Consider the following 27,074-nt stretch of genomic DNA (forward strand, 5'->3'; position numbering starts at 1 on the left):
TCCAGGACAAAAAATAAAATATTTATTGATCTATCACAGCGAGACACCAAGAGAGGGTTGGGGTGGGGGCTGGGCATGCTGGGGAGTACAGTGGCTCGAGGGCGGGACCGGGCATACAGTACTGCGTGTGGGAGACCCAGCTCGGGGGATGGGGAACCTCCCGCTGCCCCCACCGCCCGCACACACACCCTGGGCTGGTGTAGGGGGCAGGTAGTTAGGGTGGAGGCAGGACATGGGCCACCAGGATGGCTTGGCCAGGGTGTGAGTGAGGGAGGTTTTGGGGGGGTGCCCAGCCAGCTAACGGCACTCACTGGTCACTCAATTTGGGGGGGATGAGGATGAACTGATGGATGGATGGTTCCGCTCGAGCAAGGGAGCTGATCCCCGGGGAAGAAGGCTTTTCTAACCTGAAGGCACCCTGGAAGTGGGGCTCAGCCATCACTGATGGGCGGGTAGGGGCCCCCTCCTGGGGGAAGGGAGACAGGAACCGTGTGGCCGAATCCAGGTCTGAGGCTTAAGGTGCATGGGAACCAACTGGACCCAGTGGGCGGGGAGAGGTGGGACTGTCCCGGACGTGTCGGCACCATCTTCAGAGGAGCCCCTAAGGGATGAGGGTCCTCTGGGGGGGGCAGGGCAGCCCTTCCCTCCTCCCTCCTCCCAGAAAGATGAATAAGCACCAGCGTGTACGTAGCACCATGTTCCCCTGGAGATGGAGACTGTGTAAAGATGTGTGTAAGGGGGAGCTCCTGGGTGGGAAGGGGCTGGCCTCTGAAGTGGGGGGATCGGGGCCCTCCTGGTGCGGGGGTTGTGGGGTTTCCAGCTCTCTTGCTTTCCTTGCCCTGTGGGTTCCCAAGGCCGCCCTGGCCCTGGCCCTGCCCGGCCCCTCCCGGGGTGGGGAGGAGGAGAAGGTGGGAGAGGGGATGGACGGAGTGGGGTCACGGAAGGGTTTACATTCTCCACCAAGCAGTAGCACCAACGTTGATGAGGTCGCAAGTCAGGGGTCCCGGGAGGCTCACTTCCTCTTCCGGCCACAAGATTTCCCCAGGCAAGCCCCACCTGGGCGTGGGAGGGGCAGCAGGTCATTGAGGGGGTGTGGAAGGGGGTGTGGGCCGTTAGGAGCCCTGCCTGCCTACTGTGACCAAGGGTGCCTTGAGAAGCCCACCTCTGACCTACCCTTGCCTGCTGGACAAAAGACTGGGAATGGGGTGCAGAGAGGAGAAGGCGGGGTTGGGGAAGGACCAGGAGTGGACACGGTTGCCGGAAGCCTTCTAGAGACTGGCACAGAGCAGCCCCAATCCTCCACCAGCAAACCACTAGTGAGGGAACGGCAGTGTCTTCGGGAGAAGGGTGGGCTCGTAAAGGGGAGGAGGCCATAGGTAAGTAAATGGAGGCCCAGAGAGAGGGCCAGGGGGCTAGCTGATGCACTGAGCTAGAATCCAGGGGCAGATGTGGCTCATTACCACCACCTGGTGGCAGCCAGTGGGAGCAGGATGGCAGGAGACGAGGGCCAGGCCTGCACCTGCTCTCTAAATGCTGGAGGTGGAAGCCTTAGGTGCAGGGGAGGGGTGCGGGAGCACCATCCAGCTGTCCTCAACATCTCAACTCCCTCCCAGTCCCTGGGCTGGGGGACCGTGTCCCCTTTGCCTTCATCTTTGTCCCCCACTCCTGGCCCGTGCTTCTCCCAGGGGCTGGGGGACTCCACTCACCTTGGTATCCCAGGGCCCCCAGGGCCCCTCCGTAAGGCTTGGGTGGCTTGCCTGTAGAGGGGAGGGGGACAGTCGTGGGTGGGGACGGGGCCTGGCTTCTGGGTCCCAAAGGCTGAACTTGCTGCTCTAAGTGCTCCCCTCAACCCAGGGCTCCATGCAGGACCAGCTCCACGCCCACTGGCCTCTGGCTGTGCATCTAACAGGACTCTCCCCGCTCCCCAAGGAGGAAGCTCTAGGCCCTGCTGCTCGCAAACAGGTCCGTCTAGGCCTGAGATGCACACTTACCACCAACTCCCAGGCCTCCAGCACCGCCAGCTGCAAGGTAAAGGGAATGGCTCTGAGTCTGCCCGCCCACGCATCAGCGGGAGTGGGGTGGGGGTAGGGTGTAAGGAAGGGAGGAGGAGGTAGGGTATGCCCAGCAAGCCCTCCAGGACAGCCTGGGTGAAGGCAGGGCAAGCGGGGCTTTTCTTCAGAGCCCTCAGCTCATTGTGTGACCTTGGGACAGTCTCTAGTCCTCCTGAGCCCCCTCCCTTCCCTGTCAGTCCCCCTCCCCTGGGTTTTAGGAAAGCAGGGCATGGAAGGGAAAGTGTTGGGTCAGCTGGCTCGTGGGGTTCACCCCTGGGTGCTGGCTCAGCCCTTTGGAGCAGGAGAGGAGGTGGTGGGGGTGGGGGTGGGGAAAAGAATGGGGATGGCAGTGGCATAAGGCGTACCTGGAAAGATGGGAGACAATCCAAAGCCAGGCCGTGCAGCAACTCCTGTGGAGAGGAGAGAGGGGCTGATGTGGGGCGGGACCAGTGCAAGGCCACACGGACCATGGGAGTTTTCCCATCTGGTTGACCCTTGATCTCCACATGCCCACAGCACAGCAGCCAGGGGCTGCACCTGATTGGAAGCCAGGAGCCGGTAACACCATCTAGATCTCCCACACAGGTAGTAGGGGCTTGGTAGCTGCCACCTGCTACCACTCAGGGTTCATGCCAGCAAAGAAACTCAAGTCAGGAGCAAGGCTAGGATTCGAACCCAGGTCCTGGTGTTCTGGAAGCGCACCTCCACCTCCCCCTGTCAACTTTGGGTTTCCAGGAGCCTCTGATGCTGCAGGCCTGCAACTGGAGCCTCTATAGGCCCCAGCAAAGCCAAGGACTGCAAGGCAGAGCCGGCCCTTACCTCCTGGGAATGGCCTGGTGGCTCCAAGGACACCTCCAATGCCAGCAGTACCTGGAAGGAGGGAAGATGGGGGGCAGCGGGGTCAAGACAAAGCATAGTGGAAGGGCCTGGTCTGCTACTCCAGGTTGTGGGGGTCACTGCAAGTCCGGGTGGGGGTGTGGGCGGACTCACCATATTTGGCTGCCTTAGCAGCTGCAGCTGGGGACACACCTATGGAGAGGGACACAGGCAGCACTCAGGAACGTCCCCTCCTGCCCTCAGCCAGGCCCTGTCTTCTGCCTCCAGTCGCCTACGGAGCCGTCCTGCGCTTTCACCCACCCGTCTTCCTAAGGGATCTCTAGGAAGGCCCTACTGTGTGTCTGCTCTCAGGTGCAGATGGGAACAAGCCTAGTGGGTGATTTAAGTCAGGCACCCGGGCGTGGTGAATCCTCTATTCTGGACAAGGGGTTCCCATCCACTTGCACCTGCTGGATGGTCAGGTGGAGTTGGGTCCCTGACTGCTGCTTGCTCGAGCGCCCTCTAGAGGCTGGAGGGGGCAGCTGCAGGAAGCTGTGTTGGGTTGGAGGCTGGTGGGAAGGGAAGGGAAGGTGCTCGCTATGGCTCCATCTCATCTTTCTCACACGGTACCCAGTGTGGCTCACAAATCCTCTGGGCAGCCTCACCTCCCAAACCTCCTGGGGCAATTCCACCGGCTCCAAGCCCTCCGGCTCCAAGGCCACCAGCTCCCAGCCCGCCAGGTCCCCCTAAGCCTGTGGAGAGAGTCCTGTGTGTTAATCTTCACTGGCCATGCAAGGGAACAGGTGTTTAGCCCATGACCCAGGTGGGACCTGGGTGGATTTTCCTGGATTTCTGAGGGTGTCAAAGGGCCAGCAGGGAATCCTGGAGATGGTAGAGGGTCCCCCACCCAACTCCAGAGCTGGGCAGTCCCTCCCCCCTCACATCATCCCCCACATCCAGCATTCAGCATGAGGTACTCACCATACTGGGCGGCCTTGGCTGCAGCTTTGGCTGCGGCAGCTGCTGCGGCAGGCCCACCTATTGGGGACAAGCAACAGCTTTGTGGGGGTTCTCCTCCTTCCCTGCCCCTGCCTTACCCTGGTCCCACCCCCTCAGCCCTGCCCAGCCTTCTCTAGCATAGGGGTGGCACTTCAATGCACCTGCTACACCGCCTGGGACACCCGCTCCACCAAGGCCACCAGGTACGCCAAGAACGCCAGGGACACCGCCAGGAACGCCGCCAGGGACACCGCCAGGAATGCCACCAGGAACACCACCTGCAGAACCAGGGTTAAAGGTCAGTCTCTTACTTGGAAGGAGGCATTCCCCTACCCTGAGGACAGAGGGCTAAGGCAGCGCAGGTGACCAAAGCAGCAGCAGGAGACACACCAGGCCTGACCTCTGCCAGGTTCAAGGCCTTGACTGAGCGCACAGCTGCTGCGTGTCCCCATGACCATGAACCTGACAGCCTACCCTCAGTGGGGTCACTCAAGGTTCTAAGGGTCCACGAAAAATGTATTAGAAAGGCAGAGTGACAGAGTGAGCCAAAGAGAGAGAGAGAGAGAGAGAGAGAGAGAGAGAGAGAGAGAAATCTTCTGTTTCTTTAATTCAGTCCCCAACTAATTCAGTCCAGACTCCATCCGGGTCTCTCATGGGGACGCTAGGGACCAAACACTTGAGCCGTCACCTGCTACCCTCCCCTGCCCAGGATGCACATTAGCAGGAAGCTGGATGGGAAGAGGGGTGGGGATTTGAACCCCGGGGAACTCAGACATGGAATGGGAGAATCCCAGGCTGCATCTTTGGTAACTGTTGCACCAAAATACCCCCCTCTGCTTTGCTGTTTAGCATATTTATGGTGCATGGTGAGGGGAGAAGGCAGGATTGTCCCAACTGTCACTTTACGGAGGAGGTTGGGGCCCAGCAGAGGGTAAGCGGAGGGTGTGAGGTCCAGCAGGCAGAAGCCAGCTCAGCTGTTGGCATGTTGTACCACACCATGGAGCTTCCCTGGCAGCCTCTGGTGACTCAGGCCTGGCAGCCCAGCAGCCCAGCAAGGAAGCCGAGAGGGGGCCGGTGGATTCCTGGCGGCCAGAGGGGTGAGGGGATGGGGAGGGCGGGATTTTCCAAGGTGGAAAAAACTGGCCCCAAGTGGACCAGGCGGACTGCTTGGCCGATCCCTGGAATGTGGGGGCCGTAAATGGGCACAGGGCTGGCCAGGCTGGGCTGCTGGAGTGCCACGTAGAGAAGCAGCAGGTCTGCCACGTCCTGGAACTGGCGGGTGGGCGGGCACAGCCAGGCTGCTGGGAAGCACCCACGGCCAGGACACTGGGCTAGTCCCGGGCTCTTGCCAGGGTCATGGTGAGTAGGTAATGGGTTTGCAGACTGTAAGGATGGTGTGTGTGGGTGTGGGGGGCACTCTTTGGGCTGCCACTGGGGTTGGAGGTGCTGCAGGCATTTAGTGGTCCCAGCAATGTCTTGTCAACACCTCTTTCCTGTCTTAACCAAGCCTGCTGGTGCCTTCAGGGGGTGAGGCAAGGGGACCTCAGGTGGCCAGGGTCAGGGGCAGGTGCACTTACCGTATTTCGCTGCCTTAGCTGCGGCCAGAGATCCAGGTACTGGGAAAAAAGCAAAAGGAGGGAGGGAGGGGAGACAGCAGCAGTTGAGCTCCATGCCCTTGGGAGCAGGATGGAGGGGGGGGGAGCTCTGCTGCCTCCTCCAAGAAGCCCTCCCGATTTCTCCAAGCCCTGAAGAAGCAGTGACTCCCCGACCCTGGAGGTGCCAGAGACAGTGTTCCCCACTCCTTCACCAGAGCTCCCAGTTCCTTCTATTCACTGTTCGCAACCCCCAATGTCCCCTGGACACCCAGTGCAGCCTCCTTGTGGCTGGGCAGGGCCAGATGACCACAAGGTAACGAGCTAGAAGTCTCAGAAGACCCCTGGCCACAGAGAATGACTGCAGGGGTACTGGACCAGCCCACCCTAACCCTCGGGAGCCCACCTTTCTTCCCTGTGTGTCAGGTGGGCTTGGGCTGAGTTTGGAACCAGTTACCCTTCCACTGAGGAGGCAGATACCCCAAAATCTGGCAGCTAGGTGTCCCCTGGCCTGCCTCTCCCCTCTGTAACCCAAGTTGTCTCTGCTCAGGAAAAAAAATAACAGGGGATTCACTATGCACCCCCAAGATGGTAAGGTGGAGGTGGGGCGGCACAGGAGGAGGAACAGAAGGGCATCTCCTTGCTTTGAATTCTGGGGACAGTTTCTGCACCTGTCCCTCACCTGCACCTGCCCCTGCCCCGAATCCAGGAACGCCAGCACCTGCCCCGAATCCAGGAATGCCAGCACCAGCACCAAATCCGGGAACGCCTGCACCCAGCCCGGCAGCAGCCCCTACAAAGAGACAGGTGGTTGCAGTGGCATCTGCAGGCAACAGAGGGGACCACCACTCTTGTTCTGCAGAGAGGACTCAGACCCCAAGGGAAAGGGTCCCTGCCTGCCCTTGGCTTTGTGTCCCCCTCACCCCTCCAGGCTTGATTACTCCCTTTTCTCCACTGGATCCCTACTAACCCACCCTGTCCAGTTCCTCCCCAGGCAGGCACTGGGGGCCACCCACTGTGGACGCTACCCAGGCACATCTCTTGCCCTTCCTCAGCTTGTGCAAGTATGCCACCTGCGTGTGACATCCGAGTATGGGCCCACTTGGCTAAGGCAGGATCCAGGATCCAAACCTGGGCTGGCTGCCCCATAAATGTACTTCTAGCTCCTCTACGTGCTGCCTTGCTGGGAGGAGAGGGGGATGCAGGTCAGTTGCAGGGCAGGGCTAAGAAGCTGTAAATCCATGGGGCCCCTTGCAGGCTGGGGAGGAGGGAGGCTGGAGGGTGAAGGAGACAGGACACTCACGGTACTGAGCCTTGGCAGCCGCTTTGGCAGCTGATTTAGCCACAGCCGGGGTTCCTGCTCGTGGGGGAGGACAGGGAGAGCGGGTGACCCATGGCATCCACAAGGGATTTCTCAGGGGACCCCCCCCCCCCAAGCCTTCTCACCCCTGTGGCTCACCAGGAATTCCTCCCACGCCAACGCCAACACCGGGGCTGATAGCAATGCCACCAGGAACACCACCAGGAACACCGCCAGGAACAATGCCACCAGGAACACCACCAGGAACACCGCCAGGAACACCGCCAGGAACACCGCCGACCCCTGCCACAGCAAGAAGAGCCAGGTCCATCAGTAAGGCCCAGCCAGGGAGAGGAGAAGCTGACATCTGTGTAGAGCACAGGGCTGGGAGTCAGGAGGGTTGGGTTGGTCCAGACTGGCTAAGTGACCTTGAATCAGGCTTCACTTCCTCCAGCCTAATCTGAGGCAGGGACGAGTTCAGAAGCTCTTAACATCTGGAGGGACCAGGATCCCGTGGCCACTCCAGGGGAGAGGAGGCAGAGGCAGGTAGGAGAGGACGTTTTGCCAGGCAGCTGGGCATGGGTTCAAATTCCCGCTCCACCATCCCTGAGCCATGTGGCTGTGGGTAGCCAAGATAAGCTGTGGGGACCTCAGTTTGCACATCTGTACAATGGGAACAATAGCCCCAGCTTCCTAAGATAGTTGGGCACTGGAGTTTGGGGAGGGTGGCGGCTGGTGAGATTGCACTTGGCACTGTCTTGCTGCCAGGTCCCCAAGGCCAAAGCTCGTAGCCCAAGGTCTGAGCTACAGTTACGGGACAGGTTGCCTGAGAACTTGGTCTTGGGGCATCCACCTCCCACCCAGTTTCCTGGATGAAGCTGAGCCTAGATAACTTTCTGAGGGTACAGGAAGTGTTGTAGTTGCTGGTTTGGGAGCCCAGCAGCAGGTCTGGAGGAGGGCTGCCTCATTGGATGGAGTAGGGGGACGGGGCATTGGGAAGTGGAGTGCGGGCTCCTCAAGGCATCTCTTCATTTTGCAACTCCCATCACACCCCTCAAGGTGACCTGGACCAATCAGGAAAGCCATGGCCCAGAATGTGGCAGACCCCAGAGCTGGGGCTGCAGGCAGCAGGTGCAGCTAGTGGTGGGGGCATGGAGCCACTTACCATACTGGGCAGCCTTGGCGGCGGCTTTGGCAGCTGCAGCAGCTGCTGCTGGGGTCCCAGCTCCTGGAAGTGGGAGGACAGGGGATGGGGAAGCAGCCCCAGGGCCCCCGCTCTCCTTGCTCTTCCTCATCATGGAAAGCCCTTCCAGAACCCATTTTTAGGCAACCAGCCCCTCCCAGAAGTCTCTCTATATGCTCATCCTGCACATGGGAGGCAAAGAAAGAAGTGTGTGGCATCCCAATTTGGCACAGGTGCCCCGGGTTCCAGGCCCAGCTCAGAGGGATACCACCTGGCTCCTGGCCACCACCCCCCTTGCCTTCCTTGCACAGGTAGGATGTGCCTCTGACTAATCCTGTGAATTTCCAGCCCTGGGCTGTGGCAGAAAGGAGCCAGAAGCTGTGGTTGGAGGAGGGCAGAAGGCACATGTCTTAAACCCAGTCTGAGAGATCAGTGAACCACGGGCAGGGTTTGGTGTAGCAGCTGAAGATGCTGGTTGGGATGCATCCCACACAGGAGGGCCCAGGTTCAAGTCCCACCTCTGCTTTCTTTCCTAGTTTCTTGCTAAGGTGTGCCCTGGAAAGGCAGCAGGTGATGGCTCAAGACCCAGGCTGCTTTTTGGGGGTCCTGGTTTGGGCTGGTCCAGCCCTGACTGTTGTAGGCATTTGAGGGGCAGGAAGTGAACAAACAAAAGAAAAGATCTTCTCTCTCCCACCCTTTCTCTCTTTGCCTTTCAAATAACAAGCCAATGAAAATGGCTAAAGTGCTATCCTAGTTCAGGAAATGACTTAAAGGGGGGAATTTTTTTTTTTCTTTCCAGGAAAAAGAAATGCCGAAGAAAAAAACTTCTGATGGGAAAGTTTAAAGACGTGCAAGGTCATGCCTGACTGTCCTGGTCCCTTCATCTCGCTGGCCGTCTGGCCTCCAACAGGTACAGTGCCATCAAAAGGTGAGGGTTCCCTACTTCCCTCCTTTCCCTTGGGGAACAGGAGCCCCTCCAACCACAGGGTGGGGACCTTGGATTCAGGCTCCCAGCCACTCAAGCTAGGGAGGGCTTCTCCCACGGCAGGCAGCAGGTGCCCCTCCCCCGCCCCAAGACCCCAGCCTTCCCCATGCCTCTCATTTGCCGCTGACCACAGCCACATCCCATTGGGATCAGGACTCACCTGGCAGCCCTCCAGTGCCTGGCAACCCTGGTACTACGCCTCCAGCACCTGGCACCAGCCCTCCCAGGGCTCCGGCTCCTGCAGCACCTGGGGCAGCAGAGGGGGGGGGAGGAGGGAACTGTGTCCAGTGATGCCCCTCCTGGTCCCCACGTCTTGGGAGGGGATGATGTTAAGGGTGGGGGCAGGAAGAGCAGGGCTGGGGCAATAAGCAAAGTGCCAATGACCTTACCCAGGGGCAACTGAATGGGCAGGAGAGCCAAGTGTGGTTTTGGGAAGTAGGAGATGGGAGGACCAGGGCCTAGTGATCTTACCCAGGCTCTTGGAGCCCTGGGAACCTGCAGTAGGGAGTCGCTAGGGGCTGGGGGTCCTAGGGGAGCAAGGTTTAGGGGATGGGCAGGGGTGAGGCACTCACCATACTTAGCAGCTTTGGCTGCAGCTGCGGCTTGGGCGGCTGCTGTTAAGGAGCAAGGAAGATAAGGACCCTCAGAGACCCTGCTGGGAAGGGCCTATCATTCTTTCTACCCCCTGTAGTCCCTGTTGGATGCCATCCGCCCCCACCCCCCAGCCCGCCCGCCGCCTCGCAGTGGGGGGCAGGGATAGAAGAGGCCATCCCTCCCTCTGCCAAGGGTTCCCCAGGCTCACGGGAAACAGCTCCAGGGACTCCAGGGACTCCAGGGACTCCAGGGACTCCAGGGACTCCAGGAACTCCACCCACTCCAACGCCATAGCCAGGAAAGCCCCCGGCACCCACCCCATAGGTGGGGATGCCTCCCACTCCGACACCGGCTCCTGGGAGGAAAGAGGGTCCCGTGGGAAGGACCTGAGTGAAGGAGACTGGGAGGGCACTTGGGTAAGGGGGGATGGTCTTTGGCAGGAAGGCAGGGGATGCCGGGACCCTGAGCAGCCTCCTCCAGGAATCCTTGCTGTCTTCTCTGAGCACATGGGAAAGCACTCCATGGTGGCTGTAAGGAGGGCTCACACCTGAGAAGGCTCTGGACAGGACAAGGAGGGTCAGGGTTACTGTCCTCCCTAGGGATGCCGTCCTGAAACTGTCTGTCACTGTCCTTGGGTCCAGCAGGTGCAAGTCCCAACTCTGCCCTTGTCCTCTGGGGTTGGCAAGGAAAGGGCAGGGCAGGGCAGGGCAGGACTTCTAGCTGGCACTTACCATATTTGGCTGCCTTAGCGGCTGCTTTAGCAGCTGCAGGTTGTGACACGGCCCCTGCAGAGACACAAGGGGGGAGGGTGTGGTGCAAATATTCAGGGAGGAATCGAGGACAGAGGCTCTGTCTCCCTCCGCCGACCCACCTGTCTGCCACTCTATCACCTTTCTCTTTATGGAGCCCACACAGAGTTGCCCACTTGTCTTGTCTCCATCCACCCTGACTCACTTCCACGTCTGTCCGTCATCCCTAGCCCTCAATCCACCCACCCAATCATCTAACTCTGCCCATCAATGAACCCGGGTAGCTGCCCACTTACCCACCCATCTGCCCATCCATCCTTCTATCTATCCATTTGCTATGTACTGACACACCAACCCACTTCCTCATCCATCAATTTGTTTGCTCATCCGCCTACCTGACCATCCAGTTGTCCCCCCCCCTTTCACACACACACATATACATATTGCCCAGCTCACCTGGCACGCCTGGTACACCTGGCACACCTGGTACACCTGCAATGCCTGGGATCCCAGCCCCTGGAATTCCAACCCCTGGGATCCCAGCACCTGGGACCCGACCTCCTGGTCCACCAGGTACTAAGCCTCCAGCAGCTCCTATAGAAGAAAAAAACACAGTTTTGGCCCACACCTGCCAGGCCCTATCAAGTGACTCCAAGGCACGGAGGGGTTGGGGATGGGCAGGATGGGATGAGGTGGGGAGGCTCCGGAGGTGGACAAGGACAAAGTCATGCCAGCCCAGTAGGTCTGGGCTCTTTCCAGGGCCACACAAAGGGTAGGTTGGCCCTAATCCCCGGTCTCACACTCACCATACTTGGCTGCCTTCGCGGCTGCCTTCGCAGCAGCCGCAGCAGCAGGAGTCCCAACCCCTAGAAAGACAAGGCCAGTGGGTGAGGTCCTTGCCCTGTGGCTTCTCAGGGACATCCCAGCCCCGCCTGGCACCCACCCAAACTACCTGCGATACCACCAATCCCAGGAATTGCACCAGGGACTCCGCCCACTCCGACGCCAGGAACTCCGCCCACTCCGACACCGGGAACGCCTCCGACACCCGGGATGACTCCGGCTCCTGCAGCACCTGCGGTGATGCGGACACTCAATGTGGCGTCCTCTGAGGGCCAGTCAGGAGGACTACTGGGCTGTTGGCGTTCTAGCCAGCACCAAGCCAACCTCGTCCGGAAAAGGAGTTCCAGGTGTCAGCAACTGGGGTGTGCTTGGGAAAGGCACGCACACACTACCCGCCCTCCTTCTCCCCAACCCCTATTCTTCCTGGACTGGCCTCCCCGGAGTGTCCGTTTCAACACGCTCATTAAGAGAGACTTGGATGTTTTCAGACAAATCCCGGTTCTAATCGCTGCCACATACTGAGAAACCGCAAGCTGGCTGCTCCCCGGGCCAGAGAGGCCCCTGAAGGAATGTTTGAGCCATCCTCTCCATGTTCCGAGGACTCTGCCAAGTTTGTAATCCAAGTGCCTGGCCGCCTGGCGCTGGCAGCCCCTAGCTGCCTGTTCTCTTGCTCCTGCATTCCTGTGGAGCCCCAGGGCCTGGAAGCCTGGGGCTGGGAGGAGGGGCAGAGACTAGCACCAGCTTCAGGATGGGCTCCCTTGCTGCTAGCCGACCCTTCCCCCACAGCTGGGTGGGGTCGCCGAGGGTGTCCACTCCACCCTCTGCACCCACTGACATACTCTCCAAGGAATTGTGGGCTCCAGGCACAACTTCAACTTTTTATGGGACACATTAAATTGATACATCACTATTAAGTTGGTTTTTTTTTTTTTTAAGTGCTTGTATATGTGCCACCTAAAATTATCTTTCTAACCGCTGTGGAATGTGTGCCTCCAAGGGTTCCACCCTTCTGTTCCAGTAGTAAGCCCTGTCTGTATTTGCAGCCTTGGGTCTAATGTTGCTGTCCCAGGGACAGCCCATGGAGGTGACTCCCTTCTCCAGAGAGCTCTCAAGCACCCTTGACCTTCAGGGTGTGAGTTGGGAAGGGGCTAGAGAGAGGGAAGGAAGATGGATGAAGGGAGGGAGGGGTGAGGAGGGGGACAGAGAGAGGAAGGATGGATGGGTGGATGGGGAAGACAGAAGAGAGAGGGGCTGATACAGGTGTGGAGGGATGGATGGATGGAAGGGAAGGCTGGCTAGCTGGGTAACTGAGGAAGGGTAGAGAAAGGGGTAGAAAGGAGAGGATGGATACATGGGAAGGTGGATGGGTGGTGGATGTTTGGAGCGAGGACGTTGACAGAGCTGGATAAACAAGGGTTGGTTGTCTCCGGGCAGTGAGGATGGGAAGGCTGGGAGCGAGGCATTCAGAATACTCACCGTACTTAGCTGCTTTGGCTGCAGCTGCGGCTGCAGCCTGGGAACCAACTCCTGGGGGTGGGGGAAGAGAGAGGAGACAGGGGAGAGACTCAGCAAACAGTGCTCCCTGCCACCCCAGAGCCCACCTGTCCCAGTTCCAGGCAAACCACTCAGGCATGAGTGAGCTGGGGGGGTGGGCGGAGCAGAGGCTGACAGAGACATGCCCACCTGGCACCAGCTTTAGGCTCAGACCAGGGTCTGCATGTGGTTGGGTAGGGATGGAGTAGGGGTTGACCTGCTTTCTGGAGGGACCAGATCACCTTGGGCACCTCTAGAGCCAGAGAAGGTGAGGTTTTCTTACCTGTGCCTGTCGGGTAGCCAGCCTTGCCCCCTGCACCTGCCACTCCTCCGGGGCCATAACCTGCAAAACAGAGGTGCCCAGGAGGGTCATCATCTAGACTTGACTGCTGCTGCCCTCCCTCCCTGCCCACCATGCTATACCCCCAGACAGAGTGAAAATGGAAAGTCTGGAAGCCTCCTCTCCCCCAGAAGGGCTGTACTCACTTACCATAGGGAAGTTTTCCAGTGCTGTAGGGTAGTCCATAGCCACCTAAATGCAGAAAGGGCAGAGGACCTCAAGGGCTGCTCCATGGCCACCCCAGGCCTTGTGGGGTTTCCCCCACAGGGATTGAGTCAGAGACGCCCCCCCGCACCCAAGGCTACAAGCACCTCACAGGAGAACACAGCCGCCCCCTACACCTTCAAGCCACCCCATGGCCCCGGCGCTGAGTAGCTTTCTCTGGTCCTCCCCAGTTAGGCAGCACCAGGCTGAGCTGATTGAGGAAGCAGAAGTGGAGATGGCAGTGGTGGTAGATGTCACGGGGGTCTTTCCAGTGGAGTGTGTTTCTTATTAGCTACACGAATGCCTGCCTAGCAGAGTTATGGATCTTTGTGGCCGTGTACATGTGTGTCCATAGATGTGTGCATGCATGTGCTCGCATGGATGTGCTGTGTGCTTGCATGTGTGGATGTGTGCCCAGAAGCATGTGTGTGTGTGTGCTTGTGAGCCGCCCATCTGCAGGACAGACCTCCCCTGCTCTCTTACGTAGGTGACAAGAAGTCACTTCAATATGCAGGCTTCCTCATACCCCCTCAGACACCTGTGCCCTTCTCAGCACCCCTCTGCCCCAGACTGGCCCCTCAGTGCCTCTTGAAGCCTCCTTCTGACTTACCTGGCAGCTTGGGGGCTTTGATGGGGTACCCCAGTGGGACTCCAGGCTGCTGGCCCCCAAAGGGTCCAACCCCTGAAGAAACCAAGAAAGCAAGCTTAGAGCCCCCTCCTGCAACCTGCAGCGTACCCCCTCTTCTAAGCCCTCCACCTCTTCCTGCATACAGCTTCTGCTCTGACCAAATGGGCTCCCCTAAACATCCAGACTGGTGGACCTCTCCAGCTGAGCAAACCCCAGGACATGGGCCACTTCCGCCAGGAAGCTGCAGGGCTTTCTCTGCCCTAGGAGGTGGGGGAGGTGGGAGTGACCGATAGGTTTTCTGGGTCATGTGGGCTGCTTCACATTTTGGGGGTGGAAGTGCTGATTGGACAGGGAGCATAGGTCTGAAGTTGGGTGCTACTCGGTTTGGAAGCCAAGTCCAGCCCTGGAGCAGTGGGCTTGAGGGGAGCTGAGAGCTGGATGGAACCCAGAGGGCTCAGCCCCAGATAAGGGTTCCTGTCTGTTCTTCCTCCTCCCACCCCCACCTGGGGGGTTGCCTGACTCACCTGGGATTCCAGCAAAAGCTCCTCCTGCACCTGCAAAGGAAAAAAAAAAGAGCTGAATTTTGGGGCTCAGGACGTGGCCTACGGAGGCTGGTGGCAGGTGGCACATGGAGGGCCTGTGCTCCGGGGTTGCCTGGCTTCCACTGCCCTGACACGGGCTCTGGGACCTCTGGCCAGGGGAGCCAAGCCCAGGGTGCAACGGGTACACCGCTGTCACTGAAGGACCCCCAGCCCAGCAAATCCCGGCAGCCTACTCCTCTTTGTTAGTGGACTGTCCCAGCACAGCCAGCTGCATCTGCATACCTGGGGCCTTGGGCTTGACTCCAGTGCCCGTGGGAACTCCAGGGAGCACCCCAACTCCAGGGAAGCGAGTTCCTGGGGGAGCAGAGAGAAGGGAGTCCCATGATGAGGGTGTGAAGGTCTCCACCCCTGCCATGGGTCCCACAGCTGACTTCCTTCAACACTGATCAAAGATGGGCAGGGCTCCTTTGGCCTGTCGCCCCCAACCTTCCAGCACTTCGGGCTGGGCCAGAGAGTGAGGAGATGAGGCCTGAGTGTCGACAAATCCTGTGCAGCGGTCTGAATGTGGGCTTTTGGGGGAATTCAGAAGGTCATGAGTTGGGTGGTGGGGGCAGGTCCTGGCTGTCCGGCAGGGTACCCTGCAAGGGGTCAGGTGGGGTGGGGAGGAGTGCACCCCAGTGACTCATAGCATTTAGGAAACAGCTAGCTGCACTGAGAACTTGTTCTGTCCTTGGGCACCCGTCTTGGGTTGGGAAGCCCCCCCAGGGTCGGGGCTTGGGTGGGGCTGGGGCAAGCATGACAGATGACCGGGACTTCATGTCCATGAGCCTGAGGCTTGGCCATGACCTGGAGCCTCTGGTGGCCTCTGCTTTGGGTAGGGCCGAGGGACATGACCCCAGGGAGATTGACCAGAGCTGCTTCCCCACCCCCACCCCCACCCCTGGTCCCCCAAATTATGCTCCTCTTTTTGTCCCCGCTCTCACCTGTGCCTGGAAGTACTCCACCAGGATATACACCTGGGAGCCCCACACCTGCACGGAGGAAGAAGAGGAGGAGGAGAGGCTGTGAACAGTGGCTCAGCCTCTGAGGACCCCTGCATGGTCATTCCAGCCCTATTCTACCCCAGGAGCCCCTGTGCCCACTGGGGATAATTGGGGACAAAAATGTGGGGTGGCCGCGGCTGGCCTCTGCCAAGCTCCCGAAGGCATCGGCTGGCCCTCTGGTGCAATGGATCTATCTCCGTCTCCTGGAGCCTGTTTACATGGGCCTCGGCCAGCCCACCTCCAGCTAACAGCTTCCAGATGTCCCCTCCCGCTGTGGGGACTTGAAATCACTTCCTAAAGGGCTTGGGGTGGGCCAATGAGCTCCAGATGTGAGACTGGAAGATGCTGTGGTTAGCAGGGGGGCCATCCACTCTGACGCTGCCTCTGTTTCCCCATCTATATCCCCCATAGCCTGACCCCACTCCCACCCCACCCCCGGGCCTGTCTCTGTTTGCTCCAAGATGCTGGGAGAAGGACCCGGAGAGGCCTAGTCCCTTCTTGGCCTCATTTGACAGATACAAGCACCTGTGCTTTGGACCTGGCTATCTGCCCTGTCCTGCTGCAGCCCCTGGGGCATGTCCTTTTTCCCACCACCCCAGGGCCACAGGAGGCTCTGGTCCTTCCTTTCTGCCCTCCCACCCCAATAATTTCTAACCACCCCCTGTACTGACCTGGCACTTTCCCGGGTTTCCCTCCAGCTCCAACTCCAACTCCGGCTCCGACCTGAGGTACCACCGCACCTAAAAAGGAAGTAATGTCATCAGAGCTGGCTCCAACCTGGGCTAGCAGCCTGCCCCCAGGTAGGGCTAGCCACCATACCTGTGGACACTCCTAAGCCACCGACGCCACCAACGCCACCAACGCCACCAACGCCGCCAACACCACCAACGCCACCAAGCCCTCCGACACCGCCCAGCCCAGCACCTACAGAACCACAAAAGTGGGAGGGCTAAGGGATGGTGCAGGACACAGCGGGGATAAAGCATGGCCCTGGGCTGGCTACCATCCAGATGAAGTAGTTGGCTTCTTCCTCTCTGAGCCTTTAGGGACTGAAGCAGCCTGCTCCAAGGAGTACCACTTACCGGCCTTGGCGGCCTTATAGGCTGCAGCCGCACCTGCTACTCCACCGGGCACCAGGGCTCCTGGATAGCCACCTGCGGGGAAGGCCCCCAGCCCTGTGGAAGAAAAGAGCAGATGAGACACTGAGCTGTCACACCCTGGGAGGGTCTTGAGCCCCTGGACCCCCCAGGAAGCATATTCTACACTCCCATGATGCTCTGGGTAGGGCTTGAGGGCTGGGTGGGGCTACATTCAGGGCACTAGACCCCTAGCCCTACAGTAGCTCCTAAGGCCACCTCCCTCCAGCCCTGGTCACTGTGGTGGGAGGGTCATGTCACATCAGTGTTCTGGGGCACAGCCTGTGTGGCCTGGCTTCTTGTCCCCTGACGGTTCTCCTCCTGGACAAGACGTGGGCACTGGCTCCCACAGTGATATCCTGTAGAAGGGTCAAGGTCAATACTAACCTGCTCCAGGGCCAACACCTCCGGGAACTGCGGAAGGAGACAAGTGCAGGTCAGGAGAAGCAAGCGTGTGCCTCCTCCCTGCGTGTGACGAGGTGGGACGGCAGCCAGGCTGGTCCCAAAGCCTTGGCTGCTCAGATCCACCTGTTTCCTGGGCACCTACGGGGTACCACTCCTTCACCAGCTCTGGGCCTGCCCTGCCCGCCCCCACTGCTTCCTGGCAGGTGTCTCCTGACTCGGTCCCATCCCCTGTGTCCATGTCTGGAAGCCCTGTCTGTGCCCCGCTACTCCCTACCACCCCCACCACCATCTGCCCTGCCTGCCCCGAAGTCCAGGCATCTCTGCTACAATGATGATAAGATTCATGGATCCTTCTGGCCACATCTGGGCCCAATCATGTCTTCTCCCCACCCCCTTCCCCCCTTTGACTCCCACCAGGAGGCATTCCATGGTGGCTGTGGCCTGGATGGATGAGAGACCAATTTGAAATTCACAACCACGCCAGGTTGGTTTCCAGTTAGATGATACTTTCTCTTGCAAATGCCAGGGTCCTGAGTCCCAGAATTCATTCTCTCTCTGTCTCTCTCCTGGCCCTGAACATCGAGTGTCCTGGGCACTCCCAGGAGGTGGCTGGGCATGGTCCCCTCCTGTTTCTGTGGCTTTGACTATAAGTGGAGTTGGGGGTGGGGGGCGGCTCTAACTCCGGGTTTGGGCTTTCCTGGCTCTGTCGGTGGCTTCTCCCAAGCCCATTTCCCTGAATTCCCAGCGCAGGCAGGGGACACAGTGAAGCCCTTTCCTGTTCACAGAGGGACAGGGGAGAGAGGACACAGATCATAGGGGAAGAGGAAGGAGGCTGAGCCAGGCCTTAGGGGGCAGGAGAGAAAGGGAAGCTTAACAGCCACTCTGGGGTCTTCTGCCTTGGGTCCCATTCTGGTGGTCCTGCTCCCAGCACAGCCCCCTCCTCTGCTGGCTGTAGCTGTGCCTGTTCCACTCTGCCTGCCCCCCTGCAACCCCCAGCTCACCTGCTCCAAATGCTCCGAGGGCACCAGCACCTGGCAAAGGAAGAGAGAACAGGAGGCATTGAGTACCCCAGTTCTGAGTACCAAGTTCTGGGTTCCCATCTTGCTGCTGTCATTCATGTTCCTTGGGAAGCAGTGGCCGATGTCACCCCAGTCTGTATCCTAGCTTTGCGGTAAGCTGTGGGCCTGGGGGCAGAAAGCTTCTAGTGCATACTACCTGCCAGGACCCAGTGGATCCCCGCCGGCTCCTTCTTGCCCTGGCTCGTGCCCCTCTCCTCTCCTCTTGCAGGGCAGCTGGCCTCCAGCTGGCACTGTGCAGGGATTGGGGGGGTGGGGAGTGCCAGTTGCCCAGTCCCCCGCTGAGAGCTGAGGCAGGGTGGGGCTGGCCTGGGGCACCCATGTGTGCAAGAGCAGCTGCCAGGCCACCCACCCACTATCACCACAGCAGAGGGATTAATTGTTCCCAAGCATGACACTTGCTGTCTGTGCCCCCATTCCGTCCCGCCCTGGGGTCAGACCTGCAGCCCGGATATGAGTGGGTGGGTAGGTGGGGGGCACCCTGCTAAGGCCTGAGGCTTAAAGATGACCTATGCAAGGTCACAGAAGCTTTGCAGAGGCTGGGGGAAGATATTCATTTATTCTTGGTCTATTCCTTCTGCTGAATTGGAAGTTCTTTCTGAAGTCTAATTGGAATCTTTCACTATGAAAAGCATCGGGCCTACTATCAGAGTTTGGGTTAGGAATCCCAAGCCTGTAGGAAGGGCAGCAATGAGCCATGAGCCTGGCCTTTGCCCATGCGCCCAGCTCCTGGCCTGCCCCCACTGGCCTCAGCCCCAGGGTTTCACAACCTAGAAGGGCTTTCATTGCAGGGGTAAGGGGGGGTGGGATGGGTGGACTCTGGGTCTTGTGGATTCATTTGCACTTGGATCATCGGCCACCAGGATTTCGTAAGAGCTGTTGGACACGGAACACGCGTCCCAGCCCCTGGGGCCTGGGAGCCAGGGCTTGGGGGGTGGCGTCAAAGCCACATGTGGATCAGGTCACGCAGGAGACGCCATTTTCCCCACCTGCTCCTTGTCTAGCAGGGCTCCGCCCTCCCCTGGGACCCACTCCCTGCCTTCCCCGGGATGCTTCTGCTTGCAACACAGCGCGGGGTAGGCGTGGGGTGGGATCCCTGGTGGTAGATCCCAGCACCATGGGGCGAGGCCCACATTGATCCAGCTGCACCTCCTTACCAGTAAGCACCCTGGATTGGACACAGCTGGGAGGGGACTGGGGCCAGGGGGCAGTGCTTAGTCTGGGCTTGGAGCTGGGTGGAGGTCAGGGCTCACTGGAAGCAGTGCTGAAGGAAAAGGCTTTGATGAATGTCAAGGTCAGGACTGTCCAGGGGTGGATGGGTAGAGTTTGAAGTCTGAACCCCTCCACTCCCCTCCCACCAGCGTGCCATTTTGTAAGCATGAGGACTGGGAGACTGTCACTCCTCATTTCTGTCTCTACACCAGGGCTGTTTGGCAGGTCTCCACGTACCTGGGTATGTGCCATAGGACAGAGGGCATTGGAACCGCCCCCTTCCCCTACCCATGCCAGCGCCTCCTTCTGTGGGCTTCTGCTTCCTGGTGGCTGTCCCTGGCCACACCTTCCTCCCTGCTCCTGCTGCCTGGGGTCCCTGGCTGTGCTCCCAGCTCTGCTCTGTAGACCCCATCTTCCTTGGGAGTCCCCCCCGGTCAGACCTTCTTCCCTGTCTGGCTCTTACCTGTCTTGGGTGGCTTGCCTCCAGGCCCCAGCGCTGCAGAGGAAAGAGATGGTGGTGAACAGGGAGTCACAGCCTGCCGGCTCTATTCCACTGGGTAGACCCGTGAGTGTTGGGGGGGGATGGGGTCCCACATCCCAAGGCCCACCCACTAGAGCTGCCAGGGAGTTCGGCCAGTTCTGCCTCTGTTCTGGAGGGGTGGGTGGGGGGGTTGCACTTGCTGAGCCCCGATTTCCCAGCCTCAGAGGGAAGCAAGGCTCCGTGTGTTCCCCCCCCCCCCACCCCACCTGGCTCAGAGAACCGTAAGAGGAGGCAGGTGCATACAGGCACTTCTTAGTCCTCAATCCCATTGGGATACTCGGTGTGCAGTGAGCCTCCCCCCTGCCCTGCCTACAAGGTGGGGAGGGGTTTGGGGTTTCTCAGGTCTGAGGATGTGGGTAGGCTAACAGGAGGGGACACTCAAACTCCGTGGAGTTGGATCTCAACTCACCTCCTCCTCCCAGGCCTCCGACACCAGCTCCTGTGTTACAGAGATAACCGTCAGTAAGTACCCTGGCAGCAAAGTACCCTGTCCTTCCACCCACAGTCCCATCATCACTGCCTTAACTACGCGCCTTCGAGTAAGCCCTAACGTCCAGGAGCTTCTGTAGTTCCAACCGTCTTCCTGGGTCCCCGGCCCTGTCTGCATGCCTGGGGGCGGGGTATGGGTGCGGGTGGCAGAACCTTCCCATCAGTTCTGAATGGCCAAATACTAAGTCTGACTTCTGATTTTTTAAAAAATTGACTTACAAATATTAGGCTTTATTTTTTTTGTACAAAAGAAAAAAAAAAACCCAAAGACCTCCTTCTCCCTCTCTCTCTCTCTCTCTCTCTCTCTTCCTCCCCTCCCCCTCCCCGCCTCCACCCTTTTGACATTGCTCTGACACTTTGTTCCCCCTACTGGCCGACAGGGGGTCTCTCTCTGCACCAGTGTTCTATTTTCTTAACAAACACCGTATGGCCTGTCAGCACAAGGTGCCTGCCATCCCACGGGGAACTTGACTGCACCCACTCTGTGCATTGGGTTTCTAGTTTGAAAGGTAAACGAGCAGGTGCATATATATTTGTTTTGCAAGCAACCCTCCCACGGGCCTTGGGGCCAACTGTCCTTTTTCTCTTCTTTCGTCTCCTGGCTTTGGACAGATCCAACCCTGGCAATTGCCACCACTTGGAGAGTGAACCAGTGGATGGAAGAGCTCTCTCTGGAACTCTGCCTTTCAGATAAAATAAATATTTTAAAGAAAGGCGGTGGGGCAGGAGGAGCGGATGGGCAGGTCCTCAGCGGTGTTTTTTGCAGTGATGGGAACCCAGTCCTGACTTGGGGGAACCTCAGCTGTGTTACCTGGATAGAAGACTCCTCCGGGAACTGCACCAGGGATCCCTCCAGGGACAGCTCCTGGCACCCCTGGAAGGAAAGTGAAATGAATCCTCCATCAGGCCCAGCCCAGCGGGTGCTGGCCCAGGTGGCTGTTGGCCAAAGTGGCTGTTTTCCCAAAGCGACGCCCCCCCCCCCCCCCCGCCCCGTGCACGATGGGACGGGTGAGGATTTAGTCTCCCAATCTTAACTCAGGCTGAGAGAGGGCGTAGGGGGCGTGACCTGGATTGGAACCTCTGAGTCTGGTAGGGTGGGGAGGGGGCGGGGAAGGTCCTGTTTCAGTTTAGGTGTGAGCACCAGGCTGTGAACAGCAGGAGCAGGCCCCACAGAGCAGGGAGGGCAGGCTGGGTTGCGAGAGCATGCGTGGTAAGGAAACGCAGCTGGGACCCGTGGAGCAGTCCTTTTCACACTGCTTGCTAGGAGCCGTGGGTCAGCGCCCTCGCCGCTGCAGGGTGGGGGTGCTGGCCGTCTGATCCTCCTCCCTTGCCACCTACCCGCCAGCTGTCTTGGGAGGTGCTGTGCAGTGGGGGGCGGCCCCAGTCGGGGGGGCAGCCATGAATGAGCAAAGTGAATAGTTTCCTAAGTCACTGGCCAAGGTCACGGGACGTCCTGGCCAAGGTCATGAGTTCAGCTTTCTGCACCAAGGGAGCTTTCCCTGGGGGAGGGGAGGAATGCCTGCCATGCTGGCCCCAGACTCAGGCCGGCTTGCGTCGTTGTCATGGCGACAGAGGAGGCCCTGCATCCCGACCTTGAGGCCGCAAGTCCCTTGTCCAGAACCCGTGGCTCTGCCGACCAGCTCCGGCCTGCCGAGGAGGAGGAGGAGGAGGAGGAGGAGGCGTGTGTGTGTGTGTGTGTGTGTTTGGGGGGGGTGGTGGTTGCGCGTGTGCCCTGGCAGCGGAGCGTTGGAGCAGCTGCAGCTGTGCCCTGCGCCCAGGGACGCCTGGCAGCCAAATGGCCAGCCTCCCTAGCCTGACGACACTGCCCGATTAGGCCTCGCCACAGAACTGGTGTATGACCAGGCTGTCATGGCCTCACCGGTGCCAAAGTCTCGGCGCCACCCCCTTCTCTGGCCTTCCCCAGGGAGCTCAGTCTCAGGCCAGCCGTGTGCTAGCAATCTGGATGAGGTTTGGGGCTCCGGGCGGTGGCTCTGTCATCAGCTGCCAAGTTCACACAGGGCCTGCCTGGAGCGGCTGCAGCCTGGGGCCAGAGCCCGGTCTAGCTGTCTGCAGTTCTCTCTCTCTCTCCTCTCTCTCTCTCTCCTTCTCCCCCGAGCCCCCACCCCTGTGTCTCACTCTCTCTCCCTTGAGGGCTCCCCCTGCAGCCCCTTCCTCCTTTTTCAGCTGCAGGGTCAAGGGAAAACACAGTGGCAGGTGCTAGGAGAGCAGAGTGGGGAGACCCCTTGGATGTCAGAGCCCAGCTTTGCCACCTGTGTGACCTTGGGCTTGCCATTTGGTTTCTGCTCCCACATCATTGCAGGGTACACGGCCCCTGGGGGCCATGTATACAGTAGGTGCTCCGTAGATGCTGGGGGGGGGGGTGGTGGTAAGGGAGAGGAGAAGTAGGGAGCTCGCCTGGGGAACTAGATCTGAGCTGCTCCATCCTCATCTGCCCTTGGTGGAGGGGTCTTCTTGCTTCCCTCCCATAACCCCCTGTGGCTAGGCCACCCTGCACCCCCACTTTCCAGAGAAGGACGATTCTCCATCGCTTAAGCCCCAATAGGGCCTCAGCATGACAGTACTGCAAATGGGGGCAGAAACGGTTGCAAGCCAGACTATTCCCCTCCTCCCCACATCCCAGGTCTCTCTTCTCCCAGGCTCCAGCCATGTCTACTGCCTGCATTTAAATGCCCTGGCCTCTTGGCTCAGCTGGCCCGCCCAGTGCAGCCCAGCTGAGTGCAGACTCCCAGCTCTCCCGGCCTGTGCTGCTCAGCTGGCCCAGGGCAGTTGGCCTGAAACTCTCCCTTGTCTTGTTTTATGTGGGTTTGGCTTGTTCTACCAACACCAGCAGCACCAGCACCGGCCCGGGGTGGAGCTGGTCTCTGGTCACTTTGCATCTTGCAGTCTCCATCCTCAGCTCTCTGCAAGCCTCCCTCCTGTGTCTGCTCGCGATCCACTCTTGCCACGGGTCAGGAGCAACCTTGCAGGGTTCTGCTCCACCTGTTCCTTCTGCATGTGCTGGGAGTCCCACCTGCCAGCCAATGACAACCCCCAGAGAAGTAAAAATGCCCGCTGGGAGGCCCTCCCAAGTTTCTTGAGGGGGAAGGGAGACTCCTCAAGGTCTCCTCTCCCCGTCTTGTTGGCTTTCTTCATGGCTTTTATTATTTGGGCCAACCCCTCCTGACAGACAAAACATGGAGTGAGTAACCCCAGGGAGAATTAAACTTTGGAAATGTCTGCTCATTGCCCAGGATCCAGCAACGCTGGTTAGCAAATTCTGAATAAGAGGATACAGATTTTTTTTTTTCAAAAAAGCATTCCCACGGTCCTCTGATCTGATGCATTTTTGGCAGGCATGACATTGCTGGAACCTTCCACCGGCCCTGGGAGGTGCATGAGGGGAGGGCAGGGCGGGGCGGGGGTGGTGGTGGAGGGAAGGGGCGTTGATCTTAGTTTTGTAGCCAGAGATACTGAGGGCCAGGGAGATGAAGGGTTTGGCTCTGGAACCTGCGGCTCAGCCCAGCCACATGCAGGTCCCTCTGGCCCCAAGGGGCTGTGGATCTGGGAGAAGCCTGTTTGGGAACCAGCTGCCAGCCAGCAGGAAAAGGAGAGAGGAGAAGGGGAGTAATGTCAGCCTTAGCAGAGGTTCTCTCGCCCCTCCTCCACCCATCGCCCACTCCCCCCTCCCCCGCCCCGCCCCCCGGCCACAGGACAGGGACCAGTGTGGCCAAGCAGATAAGACCGCATGTAGCCGGACGGACGGACGTGGCTGCATGGAGATGCCTGCCAGGGGGTTTTCAAAAACAGCGCATCCTGGCATGAAGGACATTGTGTGGCTCTGTCCCCTTCCGTAAGGGGGAGAGTTGCGGGGGGAGGGGTGCTGGTTTGCTTTCCTGCCAGATGCATTGAGGGTGGGATGAGAGGGGTTCAGACCCTAAACCAGCACTTGTTGGATTGCCAATCACTAAGGAGTTAAAAAAAAAAAAAGCAAGAAGAAAACAAAACTAAACCGCAGGGCAGGTCTCCTCTGGGGTGGGCTGTGGCCAGTGGTGGTGAGGTGGGGGGGGGAAGGGCAGGTCTCCTCTGGGGTGGGCTGTGGCCCGTGGCAGTGAGGTGTGTGTGTGTAGGGGGGAAGGGCAGGCCTCCTCTGGGGTGGGCTGTGGCCCGTGGCGGTGAGGTGGGGCGAGGGCATTGGTCAGTGTTGCCTTAGGTAGCTCCTACCATGGGGCATCCAGATTGTTGCTTTCTAGTGCTGACCTGGGGTGTGGTGGGGAGCAGAGAGAAGGCTACCTGTTCTAATGTCTCTTGCTGTCGAAGCAGCTATCTGCGTCACTGCACTTCACAACCTCCCCCACCCCGCCCCCAGCCTTGGAACTGAAAGCTTGCCCACTCGTGAGACACCCACGTCACGGAGCAGAGGGGTGGGGAGGAGGAGCTGGACTGTTTCAGGACAGCTGGCAGGGGGAGGAAAGGGGGAGTGGGAGGGTGACTAGGGTGGGGTGGGGGAGTGACGCAGGTGCCTGCAACACCCAGGCCTCCTGGGACAGGGGCTTCTAATGCAGAGACCCCAGGGGACTCTGTCGAGTCAGTAGCCCCTGTCCTCGGAACCCAATTTCTCCAGCCATATGGGGCAGGTGACACTGGGTGTATGAACACTGCCCATGTCCCCGAGGGACCCAGCCGACTCAGCCCCAGGCCCGCCCTTTCCCTCCCAACCTGTTGTCCCAGCATCCTGGCACCCCTGAAGCCCTCTATCTTTCTTCCAGGGCAGATGGCTGGCAGACCCTAACCCCAGGCTGCCTCAGTTTCCTCACTTGCCAAGTGCAGCTAATCCTGCTGAGCCGTGGGACTCCTGCGACCCTTCACAGCTGGAAGTACCAGTTGGGGAAGAGGCTGGGCAGGTGCCTGGGGGTCCTCTTCGCCTGGGGTGAGGGAGTGGCTGTTTGTGCCCATGTCCTTTGGTCCCACCCAGGTCCAGGAGTTGGAGCCCGCACAGGAAGCTCCCCCAGCTCCTTGCAGCTGGACCAGCTGGTTGGTGTCACTAAAAACAGCTGTTGCCTTCGGCCAGCCCTCTGGCGGGGGTCCTGCAGCCCTCCCTGAGCCCCCTGACTGGAGGGCTGGTGTTGTAGCAGGGAGGACTCCCGGCAGGGGGACCAGGCTCTACCCAGGCCATCTGAGGGATGGCTCTAGAGTCAGTGCCTCCCTGCCAGGTTTACCTAATGGCAGTCCCATGGTGCTGGTGGGATGCCCTGAAAGTTCATAAGCAGTGGTACCAGGACACAGTCCATCCAGATGGGTTCAACCATGCCCAGAGGTTCCATGGCAGCCCCCACCATTGGCAGCACTCAGGACCCCTTCGGAGGCAGCTGCCCCGCCCTGCGGCTCTTCTCTCTCCCATGCAGGTGGAATGGACAGCCCTGGAACTAGCTCCCTCCCGCCTGCATGGCTGTCGACGGCAGATTCTCCCAACCATCACTCCCCGAGGCACGCACACATCCACCTGCCTCGCGGTGACAGTTGTCTCCACCTGCAGCCAGCCCATCGGCCACATCCTTCCTGAGCTGTGACACATCCAAGCATGTGCACACTCATTCATCCACACACACATACACGCAGGAGCTGTGGCAGCTGCTTTCCCACCTGCCATCCCATCATAAACTTCACCCTGACCTTCCCCAGCCTGACATCCCAGGTGACAAGGATCCAGCTAAGGGCACACAGTTCACGGTGGCTGAAGGGTCTCACAGCCGGCTCCCTTGCCCCCCGGGGTCGGGGCGGGGGGTGGTCCACAGGTGTGCAAACAGCTGGTGTCTGCAGACCCTGGTCCCTCTGTGGGAAGGGTCTCTGTGTGTGGCATGGGCTGGCGCCAGCCTGAGTAGTTGTGTCTCTGACAGGTTCTTCGTCAGCACAGCTCGCTCCCATAGGAAGGCAGTTCCCAGGGACCCAGGGGCAGTGGGGTGCCCGGGGTTGCCACGAAGGGTGACGATAGGTCCTAGCCAGAGCGGGAAGGGTGGGTTGTGCAGGGGCTCTGATGAACCCCGGACAAGGATGGATGGTGCGTTCCTCCCCGCGGGGGAACCTTACCTCCAGGCTGCGAGGGGTGGAGAAGCGAGAGTAGGAAGAACAGGAGCGTGGGCCTTGGGGCCGCTGCAGCCGGCAGACCCGCCATCTCGGGGAGAAATGCCCCGGTCTGCTCTCCACGCCTCGTTTTATCCCCAAAGCGTAATTGCTGCCTGGTCGGCTGTGAGGGAAGGAGGGAGGGAGGGAGGGAGGGAGGGAAGGAGGGCGGGAGGGCGGCAGGAGGGGGAGGCTGGGGGGGAGGGGGCCACGGGGAGGGGGCAATTATGAAAGGCCCGGCTTGCGAGCCTCCCGGGCTGGGTCTGCCTGGGATTTGGGCTTTTTCCCTCCCCCCCCACCCCGTGTACACACACACACACACACACACACACACACACACACTTTCCGCATCTCTCTCCCTCTATGCCTGTTCTTGCTGCTGGCCCCATTCCCGCTAGAAAGTGCGAGGGGGCCTCTGCCAGGACAGCCTTCGGGACAGGAAGCAGGAGGGAGGGCCGGCAGCCTCGGCCAAAAAATCCAGCCCCAGCCAAGGCCCGAGTGGCCAGGCCCCCGCCCCTCCGGCTGGGCCCCAGGCCCAGCATGGGGACACGGGCCAGCTGTCCCGGGCCTCAGCCCCCACCCCAATCCTCTTGACTCCCCAACAATCCCTCCATCACCAATCCCCCCCCCCCCCCCCGACTCCCCGGCCCCTGGACCAGGTCTGGCCAGAAGCAGACAGGGCGGGAGAGACGCTGG

The 27,074-nt window shown here is 59.8% G+C and overlaps 1 protein-coding gene across 1 annotated transcript; it reads right to left on the reverse strand.

Moving 5' to 3' along the window:
- On the reverse strand, positions 1 to 26,456 carry ELN (elastin). Its single transcript, XM_040973689.1, has 37 exons — positions 26,346 to 26,456; positions 21,073 to 21,135; positions 20,182 to 20,211; positions 19,695 to 19,727; positions 17,945 to 17,974; positions 16,926 to 16,952; positions 16,485 to 16,577; positions 16,222 to 16,326; positions 16,074 to 16,142; positions 15,343 to 15,390; positions 14,642 to 14,713; positions 14,342 to 14,371; positions 13,800 to 13,871; positions 13,136 to 13,177; positions 12,929 to 12,988; positions 12,589 to 12,639; positions 11,222 to 11,344; positions 11,076 to 11,135; positions 10,744 to 10,863; positions 10,252 to 10,305; positions 9,729 to 9,875; positions 9,499 to 9,540; positions 9,087 to 9,173; positions 7,924 to 7,986; positions 6,918 to 7,061; positions 6,762 to 6,815; positions 6,141 to 6,251; positions 5,444 to 5,482; positions 4,028 to 4,144; positions 3,849 to 3,905; positions 3,533 to 3,619; positions 3,042 to 3,080; positions 2,871 to 2,921; positions 2,417 to 2,461; positions 1,992 to 2,021; positions 1,707 to 1,757; positions 1 to 1,056 (listed from the first exon to the last, which is right to left on the reverse strand). The coding sequence occupies exons 1-37, from the start codon at positions 26,428 to 26,430 to the stop codon at positions 1,013 to 1,015; spliced, it is 2,475 nt and encodes an 824-aa protein (XP_040829623.1). The 5' UTR covers positions 26,431 to 26,456; the 3' UTR covers positions 1 to 1,012.
- Positions 26,457 to 27,074: the final 618 nt, after the last annotated feature.

This window comes from Ochotona curzoniae, unplaced genomic scaffold (genome assembly GCF_017591425.1).
Source record: "Ochotona curzoniae isolate NIBS_2020 unplaced genomic scaffold, NIBS_Ocur_1.0 contig_2321, whole genome shotgun sequence".
Lineage (NCBI taxonomy): Eukaryota > Metazoa > Chordata > Mammalia > Lagomorpha > Ochotonidae > Ochotona > Ochotona curzoniae.

Coding starts and splice junctions, on each gene's coding strand:
- ELN (XM_040973689.1), bottom strand. CDS start 26,430: ATGGCGGGTCTGCCGGCTGCAGCGGCCCCAAGGCCCACGCTCCTGTTC. Junction 16,327..16,484: donor CTATAAGGCCGCCAAGGCCG/GTAAGTGGTACT, acceptor GTGGTTCTGTAG/GTGCTGGGCTGGGCGGTGTC. Junction 6,252..6,761: donor GGCTGCCAAGGCTCAGTACC/GTGAGTGTCCTG, acceptor GTCTCTTTGTAG/GGGCTGCTGCCGGGCTGGGT.